The sequence below is a fragment of the Cornus florida genome, unplaced genomic scaffold (genome assembly GCF_030987335.1).
Source record: "Cornus florida cultivar Cherokee Brave unplaced genomic scaffold, ASM3098733v1 CherokeeBrave_3.0.0_Hap2_Chr10, whole genome shotgun sequence".
Lineage (NCBI taxonomy): Eukaryota > Viridiplantae > Streptophyta > Magnoliopsida > Cornales > Cornaceae > Cornus > Cornus florida.
In genome coordinates this window covers 10,020,335-10,034,917 of record NW_026775580.1, presented here as the reverse complement: position 1 = coordinate 10,034,917, position 14,583 = coordinate 10,020,335, and the positions used below count along the sequence as shown (strand labels likewise).

The window sequence follows — 14,583 nt, the reverse complement described above, 5'->3', positions numbered from 1 at the left end:
CAACCAATTTGAAAAATCAGTCTTTGTTATTTAGGACTAGTTTTCCTAAACTCGATCCTTATCTAATTGGAGCTAAGATAATAATCATTTTTGATCCTTATCGATAGAGATTTCACACATCTGTGTACGCTGGGGTCATAGAAGTGAAGTTTCATTAGTGAGTGCCTTCACAGTGCCAAAGGAAAAAGAGTGTTTCTCATATTTGACGATAAATTAATCGGGTATGATTTGATAAAAAAAAAATGTGGTTAAAATCCTGAAATATTTTTAAATAGCTTCCGTTTTGCCTTCACTGAACCGGCCTTGCCGACAGTACTAGGGGCAACAGCAGTGAAGCTGATGATAGACATGGCATCGATTCGAACCACCACTTCAAATTTCAAGCATAACCCTTTTTGGGTTTCTGCTCATATCGATCCTTGGCTGTTCTTTCGGGCCATATCGGATCGGTTTCGTTGCTTGGCATTGTGTGGTGAGTTCATCCTCATAGTGTGGCAATTAACAGCCTGATCTAAGGCATTTCACCAAGTTCGGACAAGGCAATGGCTTGGTGAAAGCACTTGTCACTGTGAGCAACAAGGCCTTCACAGCACACCAAGAGCAGGAACATAAAACATGCATGTTTGGTATCCTAAAAAACAGATTTTTCCTGAATTATTCTAAAAAAATTAATATTAGTAGGATAATTGACTAAAATTTAAAAGTTATAAAAAAGTAATAATATTAAAATAAATTAAAAAGAAAGAAAGAAGATTGAGTACAATGGACAAGCATATCTGAGCTGAAGCAGATGCTATTCAAGTTCAACTAATTGGTTTTGCATGACATTTCTTACCTCCTTTTTGCAATTGAGATTCAAGTACAATGGACACAAAAGCCTATCTGAGCTGAAGCACCATTTTAATTTATTAGAATTCTACTAGTAGTATTCTCAATTATCATTGCAAAATGGGCATTTTAGTGACAAAGAATAATGAAAATCCTTGGCCCCTGAGGAAATTAAATAGTTTTCGACAAGCCAAAAAGGAAGAAAAATAAAGCAAACCATCTACGCTTCATAAACTTTGCACTCCTCATCAGCAGGGTTTGTTTTGCAGAAATCTTCCAGTGGGTCACCGCTTCCTACTGCAGGCATGCCCGGCCATTTGCTTGCCACCAGATGTGCCAAATCGACAACCCGTTGGCTATAAAAAGATATATAAACACAAAACAAGTGAGATATAGTTAAATCTGAAAAAGGAATTACTCTATGTTTTAACTTCACTTTTCTTTTAGGGCTCGTTATGCAACCGTTTTTGTTTTTGCATTTTGAGTTTCACATGAATTGTAAAAGTAATGTTTTTGTTTGTATTGGAAATTTTTCTTTAAACGCAAACATGTTTGGTAACTAAATTTGTTGCGCGATGTTTCAAAGTTAAAAAGAAAAAAATATACTGAATAATTATAAAAATATGGTATCTACTATCCACTAGTAAAAAAAAAAAAATGGTATCTACATTATACTGGCCTTTTTAAAAATAGAAAGAAAAAAAAATATATCTTGTTACTGTTGTTAAATATATCTTGATATAGTTAAACAAGTGAAAGCATCCTTTTCTAGCTTCCAGAATTAGGTCATTTTCTGAAGTAAATGCACTACTATGCAAAACGTAACAAATGTTATCAAACATGTTTTTGCCACTTGTTTATATTTTTCACCATTTTGGCAACAAAAAACACAAAACAATAACGGTTGCCAAACAGGTCCTTACTAACATGTTTAGCCCTCAATGGTTTGAAATGCACATAAGCAGAGTTTATACAAGTTATGCGTATTTTCCTATTCCAAATCCTGAACTACAGCAATTCCAAAGCCAATGAATTGCCGGGGAAGAAACCAGCTAGTTCAGTGTTTTAGACACCTAAATTATTTATACCATCAGATTCATTTAGCAGTAGAACACATACCTGTATCCCCATTCGTTGTCATACCAGGCCACCACCTTTACCATATCATCTCCCATGACCATTGTCAAAGATGAATCAATGGTGGATGAGACATCAGAGCACCGGAAGTCTACTGACACAAGAGGGACATCACATACTGCCAATATGCCTTTCAGTGGACCTTCTGCTGCCTTTCTAAAGGCTGCATTGACATCTTCGGCTGAAATTCCTTTCTTCGCAACATTTACAACAAGGTCAACAACAGATACGTTTGGTGTGGGCACACGGAGTGCGATACCATTGAGCTTTCCCTTTAGTTGAGGTAGCACTAGAGACACAGCCTTTGCTGCACCCGTGCTTGTTGGGACGATGTTCAGTGCTGCAGCTCTAGCTCGCCTCAAGTCCCGGTGTGAAGCATCTAACAACCTCTGCACAGAACATGAGCAATAATATATTTTCTATTTCAGCTGATGCAGCCATATTTCTCCAAAAAAAGAAAAAATAAATTCCATTAAATTCAGTACAATGCGTTGCTGGATGCTCTTGATCAACCTGACAGTTTTGTTGTTCAAATATGAAGGGCATTCATTTTTAACAAGCAAGAGTACACCATCAGTGTTACTTCTAGAAAATAAAAATTTATGAATAATAATGTGTGTGATTACCTGGTCACCGGTATAGGAATGAGTGGTGGTCATAGTTCCCTTGACAATGCCTGCAAGTTGAATCAGAGATATGTAACTGGGACAGTGTTCCAAAACATAGAAAAATTATAACGCCGGCCAAATTAACAATTGTGGATCAGGTTGCTGATAAATGTCTTGATTTAGTTCTTAAAATGCCTTCGCCACCTTCCACAATGGTTTTTTGACTAGTCCTAGGTTCAGCTGGGTAGGACAGCTAGGAAGCGGATGCTAAAAGCAGGATTCGATGCAATCTAAACTATTGGTCCTGTAGGCCCGTGTGGAATGTGAAATTTGAAGAAGGGCCCTATTGTTAATAAGTTCCAACAAAATGGATGCTTACCGAGTTCTTCATCCAAGACCTTCACGAAAGGAGCCAAACAATTTGTGGTGCAAGAAGCATTGCTACAAAAGCCAACATTGCAATAGATGATGTTACTCTTCTAATTAATTAGCTAGAACATACCAAAGAAATTTCAGTGCTACAAGAACCTCAATGATGATATATATATTAATGTTTTGTTAGCAGAAAAATATACGAGATACTGACCTTACAATGTTAGCAACCTCATGGTCATAGTCTCCTTCATTTACCCCGACAACATAGGTTGGAATGTCAGCCCCTTTTGCTGGAGCAGTGATGATAACTTTCTTGGCTCCAGCTTGGATGTGCTTCCCAGCACCTGGGCCATCCACAAACACGCCTGTTCCCTGTAATTCACACGACTCAATGAGCTCAAAAGGACATTTTTGGAAGAGGGTAAGTCAAATGAAAAATCAGCTCTCCTCTTGGGTCAGGATGGATTTCAAGAAGACATGAAATTCAACTTGATAGTATGTGAAAGAAAGAAAGAAAGAAATTTATGGTACAGTTAAATAAATGAACGGTTTTGAAATCAAGGTTTGAGTTTCGTAAGAGATTTGACTAGTAATCTTGGACTTGAAATCCCAAGAGGGTGTTAGAATAGAGGGAAAGATATAATCTGTTGCAAATTACTCCTTGCACCTTGTGTGTGTATATATATATATATATAACCCTCTCAAATCAATCTATACATATTGTTAAAACTTATGTATAGGAATGAACTAGAGAGAGTACCAATGGAACTTTGAACGCGAGAACCAACTAGGAAGTAGTATACCTCAATAACAATGTCAATGCCAAGTTCAGCCCAAGGGAGCTTCAGAGGGTCCCTGTTAGAGACAACTTTGATGGGCTTACCATCAACGCTAATGGTTTCATTGTCCACTATTTTCACATCTGCCTTGAAAATACCAAGCATCGAGTCGTATTTCAGCAAGTGAGATGCCTATATTTGCAACAAAAGTTATTAGTAGAAAAATAATAATAATAACAAATCAATTCAACTACTGGTTTATGTTCCACAAATCATAATAATCATAAATGTGGTAAATTCACTCACATTCTTGACACCACCACTGTCGTTAACAACAATAACTTCAAGCGGTGAGTCCTTGCGGCCATGCCAGCACCGTAGGAAGTTCCTGCCGATGCGACCAAAACCGTTAATTGCCACCTTCAATTTCGCAACCGTTTCTCCCTTAACAGGGGTTGATCCTGCAATCTATTAAGAAAAGAAAAAAAAGGAAAAATTTAAATCAACTTATTACTGCCAGGTTTCTGCAAGGAAAACTAGGTACTGAATCAAATAAGTATTTATGTTTTTACACATTGCACCATGTGATATAATCTTATACTTGAACTCTTGAAGCTTAAACTCTTACCTCTAATCAGAATACATGGTCCATATTAAATTCTACAACTTCTACTAGGATTTTTTGTGTTTTTTTAAAAAAATTTATTTAAAAATAAAATAAAATCTCAAACTGCTTAAAAATTCTCCACTGCAATTTATCTATATCAAATTCATCACACTACACAAAATACATCTGAATAGAAACTTTCTGCTGATTTTTTTCTTCCTGCTCCCAAACAATATCAGAACTCCAGTTCCCCTTAGTTTCCAATTTGGTTGGCGGTAACGCTTACCCACATCAGCAGACTAAAAATTCATTCGTGTGTGCGTGTGTGTGTGTTTTTCCCAGTTAATCTAATCAGACTTTTGTTACTTTGCAATGATTCAGAAAATCATGATAATATATGATTCTAAAATTTATGTTTCTCAAGTGTCCTAATTGGGCGAAGAACTGCTTAAAGCCTTATATTAAGGATACTCAATTTATGCTTCTTATTGAAACTATGCTTATGCAGCTATATATGCTAAGTTAGTTATATGAACAAACCCTCTTACAATTTCAATGGTTTAGTGAAGAAAAACAAATATACAACTAATCAATAACCATTGATAAGAAAGAAGTAGAAGATAACCTTGGGGGTAAGTTGGGATGCCACTACTTCAGAGAAGGATGCCTCCCTAGCATTCTTGGCTAAGGTCACGCATGCACCGGATCGAAGCCCCGAGAATTCTGCTACCTCCAGCCTCTACACACCCACAAGATAATTATTTTTTATTTTTTGGCCAAAGAAGACAATTAATTGAGAGCCACAGAGATTAGGAGGGGAACAAAAAGTAGTGAGAGAGAAAGACCTTGGAGAAACATTGAGAGTGGGAGGTCTTGGAAGGAAGCCTTGTGGTGGTTGGGAGTCTTGTAGAAGCCAAAGCTGCATGGGTGGCCATGGCTGCAACTAATACTAGGAGTACAACTTCCTCAACATATATATATACAACTTCTTGAATATAATATATATATACTGTTATATTCGTTTATTCAGTTATTATATATATATATATATATATATATATATATATATAGTATATGTAATGTTTCCATTGTCAAAATTTCAAATAAATTGTGGTTGCAACAGAGGAAGAGGAACGGGTGGTGAGAATGGGCGGATATGAGATAAGATGGTGTTTTCTTCTGCCTAAGCCACAGATTGTCTGCCCATTCATTGTTCCTTGTATGCCCTTGGGTATTTTTCAAATTACTTGGAACTTAATTACCACAATTATTTGGAACATACACATATGTCCCATAACTTCCATCAAAAGGCACCTTGGCATTCTTCTGGCTGAAATCATATCTTGATGCATGGTGGACAAATTTTGAGAAAAAATATCTCCATTGTTTCAATCTCAATTTAGACTATATATATATATATATCTGTTGAAAGGAAATATAGTAGGAGGGCCACTAATTATTATTATTGAAAGTTTGTTAGCAGGTGAAAATCTAGAGTACCGGTGGAATTAACCACTACGAGGATTTGTTCTGCTATCATGAAGAATAGATTTTATTTTTCAGTTGTTATGATTGCGAGCACCAAATGAACACCTAAGAATTAGAATTGGAGGATATTTAGTTTGCCCATTTGGTGCTCTCAAAGGTAACAAAACCGTATATATTTTGTCATTACTAAATTGAGTAGACTCATAAAGAAACTGAATTCCGAAGGTACCATTTTCAAAGTGTTATTCACTTATATAACCAAGGGCTTGTGACGAGAAATTATTCATTACAATCGTTGAAACTATGACATGGTGCAATAGGCAGTTTACAAACACTTCAATAAAACAAAGGGGCAAAGTGGATGCATGAGCGGTGATATTTCTTACTAATAAATAAATAAATAAATAAATAAAAATCCACTTCTGTGGTGGTTCCCTATATCTCTTAGAGCAGAATTGGTGCAATCAAACAAAGGAAATAAATAAACAATTCAAAGTAACACATTTTCCCTTGTTTGATTTAAATGGAAAAACAGGGACACAAGAAGCGATGAGGAAAGCAAGAAAGAGACCTTTTCATTTGTTTATTATTATGTTTTTTAATCATGATTCCCAACTATTTTTGAAGAACTTGTAATTTCTACATTTCCTTTTCTTTTCCGTTTGCTTGGCCAAATATACAAGTGAACTTTACCTCGCTGCAACTGCAAAGGAAAAGAAAACATAGAATTTTTTTCCTAACAACATAAATATAAGGGTAAATTACACTAATCTTTGCTGATATTTAGGCAAATTACATACAAGTAGACCATTCAGTGTTTATTACTTTGACCTCTCCCAAACCCGTTCGCCAGTGGCCGGAAGGTGACTTTGAGTATAAAAAGTTAGTGACGCCCTCATTTTCATAAAAGGGAATGGCAAGATTTTCATGAAGGACAAAACAGGTATGTCAAAAAGAAAACACTAGGAGTATCGCTGACACATGTGCCAAATCTCAAGGAAGGTCAAAGTAATAAACGCTAAATGGTCTAATTATGTGTAATTACCAACAGGGCTGTGGCCTAGTGATACAAGACCCCTACTTTCCAAAGGGAGGTCAGAGGTTCGAACCTCAGTGGAGGCAGTGTGTATGAGTACCCAACTAGGAAAAAAAAAAAAAAAAAAAGAAAAAAATTATGTGTAATTTGCCCAAACCTCAGTGTAATTTACCCTAAACATAATTTACATAAATGGAAAGAATAGCATGGGTTAGAAACAATTAAGCTGGAATATTTATGAACCTTTATACACAACAGCAGATAATGACATCTCTCCCCTTGATTTTCTGCAGCGGCAAGTACTTGGGTAAGCCAAACAAGAGTTCCTTACCTGGAGGGCTGAAAACATCAAGCACCTAACTCTTCTGAACTACTGGTATTGCAACTTTGAAGCCCAATTCTCACAGCCAAGCAGAGATAACTCACAACCTGTCTCAATCTATGCAAACTGCAACCAATTGATCCGGAATCAGTCACTACTCCTCTGCTGCCTGCCTCTCGACAAACACTCTCCATCTACTTCCAAACCAATTATATCATTTTCTTTTGAGTGAATTTCTGGAAGTCAAACTAGAATTCCATTGTAGCAACAATGGTTATAACAAACAGCACTCCCTATTATAAATCAGCCCAAAATTTGAGCACTTGATGATACCAGACAGAGAGAGAGAGAGAGAGAGAGAGAGAGAGAGAGAGAGAGAGCAAGAAGAAGAAGAAGAAGAAGAAGAGCATTCCTATATGGCAAAAGTTTCAAATTCATCTCAGTTAACAGCCACACCATTCGGAAAATCTTCTGATCGGAGCTGACCAGAAACATCATTAATAGCTGAGTTCAGTTCTTCAATCTTCTGTGTCAGTATCTTGGGGGCTTTCTGTAGACAGGATTTCACATAAATTTTTTGTTGAAGTGGGTGAAAATTTAAAAAATCAATCAATCCCGTTTCATTGTCAAGGACAGTTTTAGCCGATGAAACTAATGTAAGGATATATTGCAAGTTAAAAAGTTAAAACAACTAAGAGATGCTCGAATCTATGAGTTTTAGTATAAAAAACAGAAATTACAATAACTTCGGCAAAATAACAAACCAAAATAAGGAGATACTAAAACTTGACAGCCAAGAGTCTTCAATCTTTGATCACACTGCCATTTAAATAGAAATCAAGGAGAAAGTTCCCCCCATTCATGAACTAGAAAAGATGTATTAAGTGATTTGAAGTGTTCAGTAATGACAAATATCCAAAAAGTTGTAACAGAATTTGGAGAATTATTAGCAAACTATATTGACAAGATATAACCATATAATACCAGTCAAGAAAAGGTTCAAGGATTTGTTCTGCCACCACCTCAGTGACACAAGAAGCAGTAGACTGATCATAGGAATTCTATATCTATATTAATACCATTGAGGGACAAAGATGATACATGTACCCTGCTTGAACTTGAACAGTAAAAGTGTTCTGAGAGGTGGAGCATTGCAGCCTCCCCACTCGACCGGGACTGAAGGATATGTTCGTGGAATCATGGGGACCACACTTCCCAGAGATTGGTCCACTGACTTCAGAGGAAAGCCTAGCATTCATGAGAACAAATAGATTAAAAGAATCAAAAAAACAAACGCAATGATCAAATAGAGGAGGCATTCATAATGTGCCAAGACTTGTTATGAAAACAATATATTGAGTGGAAAATAAGTTAATATGAACTACTAAGTAATTTCAACAGATCCAGCCAACAGAAGGGCAACCATTTTTTTTTTTTTTTTCCTCTCATCTTCTTTCTTCATATTTTTTCTTAAGTAGCATGGGAGAACTGAGAAGAAGGTTATAGATTAGTGGTTAACAAGTTTAGTACATGGAAATGAAGAAACACCGGGACTCAAACCCGAGGTATGACTTTTATGACTTTCGCAAACATTGCCACAATAAATAAAAGGCATCTTCATCAAACAATAATTCTTGTTTTACAACATGGGAACCATAATATTTAAGAACATTGTATGAAATCCACTTAAGTGTTGTTGGAGCAAAATCAGTTTTAATACTTATAACTCCACTGTTAATTCAAGCTACCAATCACCTAAGATAGAACTCGTCAAACTAACTCGGCAATTTGCCTTCTCAACTCTTAAGAATGCTCATAACCTAAATACAAACTCCTTTGGTCCTTAATGTTGACATGGAAGGGAAGCAATGCCTAAAGTAGCCATTAGATTACACTCCTTTTGGTTACAAAGAAAATGTGATGTTGTGGCCCGAATTTGGTTTTGGGTGGCGTTGTGACCCGGTTTCAACCCAATGATCGAGCGTTGTGTGGGCCCAAGCCTTTTGGCCCGTTTTCCACTTGCGGGTTGTGGACCCTATTTAGTACTATCTTGTAGCCCGGTATATAAGGCCGTTTAGGATTTAGAGTGGGATTAGAGAGAGCACTGAAAATCACAGAGAAGGAAGTGGGAGTGGGAGTGGGAGCAAGAGCTAGGTTTTGGGGGCTGAAACTTGTAATATCTTGATTTTCGCATAGTGAAATCTTTCACCATGGATGTAGGCTTACGCCGAACTATGTAAATCTTTGTATTCTTTGTGTGTGGGCGTGTTTACTTTCTGTCGTGATTCTTGGTTGTGTCCTTGGTTTGCTATATTTTTCGTAACAGACATAAACAAGTTCAAAGTGAAATCTATTCCTCCCGAGGGAACGCAACTACCTATTGTTAATACCTAAAATCTGGACATATGGGAACTTGCCACACCAGATTACTATTCCAACAATTGGAAATGAATGCTACCTTGTAGGCAGTTCCACCTAGCCACCTAGGTCTAAAGCATGGAGCTGTTTAGTGGCACTAAAGATTGAATCAAAGGCAAAAAGGATTCGGTGAGACACAAGCCCACCATTAGAATCATGGCAAGCATCAGATCATGCATATTTATCTTTGATCTAGTCACTAAGGATTATAACTCCCCACTCCTACAATATCTCCTACTTTATAGGAAATGTTCCATATATCATGCAATGGTTATGGCATGTAAGGAATGCCAAAAGTGGACTTGTGTCCAGATTCATTGAGAAATTTTAGAAGTTTGTTAGATTATAGCAAACTACCTAAATTGAAGCTTTGGTGGTTAGTTAAATTAATGGAGAACGTGAATATAACGTGGTGTATATATATATATATATAATTTCAAAGGAGAGAGGATTCATACACACGAAGAAGAATTGTTAAATCATGGGACACCAGGCATTGCACATACGTGCCAGATGGAAGTTTCTAACTACTGATGGAATTGCCATCTCCAACTACTAGGAAGTTACTGAAAATTAGCAAGTGGGCTGAGAACATGGAGCATTTACCAAAGGAAGCTGAAGAAAACATGGGAAACGTGGCATGATCTAAACCTTTTAGTTTGAAGTTTCCAACTGCTGCCTAAACTGTCCTTTCCACTTGGCAGTTCCAGAATGTGAATAAAGGCTTGCAAACATGCCTCAACCACCAAAACCATTATTTATTGTAGATCATGGGAGAATATGATTTGACACATGTCAACACTATGAGAAAGCTGGGGAAGACATAGGACACGTGGCACAATCCAAACGTTCCACTTGGAAGCATCCCCAATTGTTGCTAGAACTGCCATCTCCAACTGTTGGAATATGTGAATGAACATTGTCTGCAACGTAAGTTAAAAAGTTGCAGTAACGTGAATGTCAACAATGATATGGTGGTATTACGTTACATACAAAATAGTCTGCAGTGCTTAACATGTGCGGTTGGTTAAAATGATGAGATGCCTATAATCTGAATAGGTGTGAGTTTTAGTCAAACCAACCATTGTAACCCATTGGGAGTGGTTGTGTATGTTGACGAAGAGACACCAACCAACCATTGCAACCCATTGGAAGTGGCTACGTGTGTTAACGAAGGGACACCACGTTGCCTATAAATACCCCATTGGGGGTCATTTGCAAATCACACCAACTCATAATTCTTCTTTCTGTTTCTGAGTTCTCATCTTCTCCTTTCTTTTTCTCACTTCTTTGCATACACATAGTGTTAATGTGTGAGTTTGAGTCTGGTTCAGAGAGAGAGTACTACACCAAGCCGGTTCGCCCATTTCTCCAGTTTCCAGCGTTGCTACCGAAGAAAGAAAGGTCGTTGTATCTTGGGAGACTGACGCTACAGAGCCCGTCAGCAACATAGCAGAGCGAATCTGTCTTAAGGAAATAGAATCCAATTCTAGACTCAGCCTATTAACAAGGGGTTTTTTTTTTTTTTTTTTTTTTTTTTTTTTTTTTTTTTTTTTAAAGTTCGGTTTTATTATACTAATATATAAGTATATTTTATTTAGTATAATATACATCATTAGAGAATTATATATATATATATATATATATATATATATATATAATATTTTTTCATAATATTTAAATAGTAATACTATAAAATATGGTACTTATACACCATTTTGGACTACAATCTTAAGACAAATTTCGTTTTACTATAGTATTATTATTTAAATACTGTTGTTATATTATATTGAATTGTGGTCTGTATATTTCATATATAACAGACGAATGGCAAGTATGAGTACAACTATGCCTAATATTCCCGTCAGTCATGGGGAGAAGCCCGAAAAGTTTAATGGGGCAGAGTTCAAAAGGTGGCAACAGAAAATAATGTTCTACCTTACAAGCAAGGAGATTTCCTATGCAAGAACTACATCATCAATCAATTAGACAACATGTTATATAATGTGTACAGTCTGATCAGTACTGCTAAAGAGCTATGGGAGTCACTAGATAAGAAATATAAAACTGAGGACGCTGGTCTGAAGAAATTCGTGGTCGGACGATTTCTGGACTTCAAAATTGTTAGGCGCTGAATGTTATACATTTTAGCCCCTTAACTTGCATGTTTTATTCTCTTAGTAATAGTTTTATTTGTGATTTTACATTTTTTTTTTATATTTATTGTAGGGCTTTAATGAAAAAATCAGTCAAGATCAGTAAAATCGGGCTTTAAAAGATGATATCCAAGAGGGTAGAAGATCACATCCATTGGACCGAGCAACGATGAAGATCCTAGTCTAATTAGACTTAGAAAAGAGTCCAAGAGAAGTCACAAGTTGATGAGAAGGGAAACAAGAAGAAAATGAACTAGGAAACTTTCTCCAAAATTGGTAACTTGAACCTGTTTTGGTAATCTGTCAGTATCTCTCTCCTCGAGTGTTAAAACAACTCAATTCTCTTGAGGGTTAAAAGGAAATTCGAAGATCTACAATTTTGTATTTCACGAGGATTTCATAAAACAGCTGTTTACCTTATCAAAACTAGGCTGGAAGTCTGTACAAATTTTGGAGTCCCTATTTGGTAGAATTTTCCATATATGTCTTCTATACAAAAAAGGGAACTTTGGGCCTGATCTTTTCTTATTTAAAGGGAGTTATTTTTATCATTGTGATCATCATACAGAGGAGCTTGAGGCTGAGATTAGAGGAGAAGCATTTAGAAAAAAAAAGGGATCAATCCACGGTGGTGAAGATGTCTTCCTCAACCATGAAGAAGTCTATTCCAGTCATGCTCGGCTAAAAGCTTTGCTAGGGCTGTAATGTAGCCCTAGCTTAGCACCACTGGTTTGATTGTATTTATTTATTGGAGGACAATTATTATTTATGCATGATTGTGTAACCTATAGGATTTTTACTTGACTTTTCAATAAAAATCGGTTTTAAAGTTTTAATTCAATTACAAAGCATTTTTCTATCTTGTCTTAGATATTTGAATCTTGTGATTGAACACAACTCATTCACTTCTTGTAGTTGTGAATGAGATGGTTATGCAATGGTTTTTCACTGAATATAATATTAGAGATTTGATGGATTAAGCCGAGAGAAGATAGACCATACTACACCCTAGAGTAAAGTAGTTAAGTAGATGGTTTATGCTAATCAAAGATAATCCATGCTTAGCTTTAATTTATATTATCTTCTAGCTGAATTAATATGTGCTTGTAGCCATGATTAATTCCTTATGCATGTTTTATATATATCTCCAATAAATTGATGCAATTGACTGGTGGTGCGACGTTAGTGGTGAAATCATGTCTCTAGTTCCTTCTCTCTTATTTTCTACATCTCGTTTAATTATCGCTTTTATTTTTCTACCTAGTTCATCAGAATAAATCATCAAATTTTGGTTATCCTATTTTCAAGTTAATTTAGAATTTGAGAAATCTGTTAACAACTTCATTAATACAAGTCCCTTGGGTACAACACCCTTACAAGGAAGCCCTATTTGCAAAGATTCGTGCGCTTGCGAGTGGTTACGTCTAAGTTTTACAACAAAAATGGTGGACTCCAAGACTATTACGAGCCAAGTGCAGGAGCTCCAGCTGATCCTACATGAAATACATACTGAAAAGATGGCTTTGAGGGAATCTTTTTAAGTAGCTTCAATCATTGAAAAAGTGCCGCCTACTTGGAAAGATTTCAAGAATTACTTGAAGCATAAGTGCAAAGAAATGGGGCTCGAAGACTTGATTGTCAGGCTAGCAATTGAAGAAGATAACGGCATATCTGCAAAGAAATCCAGAAATTCTTCAATGGTGTCAAAGGCAAACGTAATGGAAGCTGAGCAGAAAAATAAGAAGAGGAAGCACTCTGGACAAGGTCCCAGCCAAGGAAACTACAAGAGGTTCAGCGGGAAGTGCTACATATGCGATAAGCAAGGACACCGAGCTAAAGACTGTTGTAACCGTATAGCACAAGATAACTTCAAGAAGAAGACCACTTAGGTGCGTATCACCGAGCAAGATAAATTGACAAATGATGTGTCAGAACTAAACCTTTCAACTGTGGTTTCTGAAATCAACCTTGTGAGTAAGAATAGAGAATGGTGGGTGGACACAGGGGCTACTTGTCATGTTTGCTCAGATAAGAAGATATTCACTACCTATGAGGCTATAAATCATGGAGAACAACTCTACATTGGGGACTCTTCTATTGCCAAGGTTGAAGGATAAGGAAAGATTAATCTTTAAGGAGTTGCCTTAGGTCAAGGATAGTTAGCCAATCCTACATGGGGGACCCCATCATTTTCTGCAGATTGCTTCTTCCCCCACCTGATCAGCTCTTCTTCTTTTTCTTCCTTTTCTTCTTCCATCATTGGTCACCATTGAAGCTACCTTGGAGCTTATTTTTGGGTACCTTCTTACGGGATTTAGACCATGGCATAGAAGGGAAAAACTCACCATTTGTTGAGATCTTTCCATTGATACAAAAAACAGCCCCATTTGACCACTTCAAAATTTTGAGTTCCTCTTGCTGTAGTGTTTTTGTTGAAGCTTCAAGAGGAAAGTTTGTTCCTCTTGTCCTCCTCTCTTCATTGGTGTAGATAGATTTCGGATTGTTGGAGATTCACACTTGGTGAAAACTAGGGTTTGCTCTTCTTATTGAGGTGGGGGTCTCTAAACCTCACACCCTTTGGTTTTAGTTGAAAACTAGGGTTTGCTCTTCTTATTGAGGTGGGGGTCTCTAAACCTCACACCCTTTGGTTTTAGTGAGTTAATTCTTCTATAAGATGCTATGACATATATGATTTATGAATATGAAACATGATAGTTAGGGTTTGTCATTGTGAGTGATGATATACATGTTCTATGTGCCTATAATGTGTTAAATTACATGTTTATATGGATTGTCAAGAGGTTATGTTATGGTGATAATTGCTACATG

At 36.6% G+C, this 14,583-nt stretch overlaps 2 protein-coding genes across 2 annotated transcripts in view; both read right to left on the bottom strand.

The window, feature by feature from the left end:
* Window positions 1-883: 883 nt before the first annotated feature.
* On the bottom strand, window positions 884-5,352 carry LOC132276368 (glyceraldehyde-3-phosphate dehydrogenase B, chloroplastic). The gene is made up of 9 exons (XM_059777770.1): window positions 5,180-5,352; window positions 4,960-5,073; window positions 4,034-4,195; window positions 3,752-3,919; window positions 3,160-3,320; window positions 2,953-3,014; window positions 2,592-2,641; window positions 1,948-2,354; window positions 884-1,184 (listed from the first exon to the last, which is right to left on the bottom strand). Exons 1-9 carry the CDS (start codon window positions 5,267-5,269, stop codon window positions 1,049-1,051), a joined length of 1,350 nt encoding a protein of 449 aa, XP_059633753.1. The 5' UTR covers window positions 5,270-5,352; the 3' UTR covers window positions 884-1,048.
* Window positions 5,353-7,989: 2,637 nt separating this feature from the next.
* LOC132276367 (pentatricopeptide repeat-containing protein At2g13600-like) overlaps window positions 7,990-14,583 on the bottom strand; it is a 31,518-nt gene continuing 24,924 nt past the window's right edge. The window contains exon 2 of the mRNA XM_059777769.1: window positions 7,990-8,428. Coding sequence (XP_059633752.1) covers window positions 8,248-8,428 — 181 coding nt within the window. The 3' untranslated portion in view covers window positions 7,990-8,247. The remainder of the gene's footprint in view (window positions 8,429-14,583) is intronic.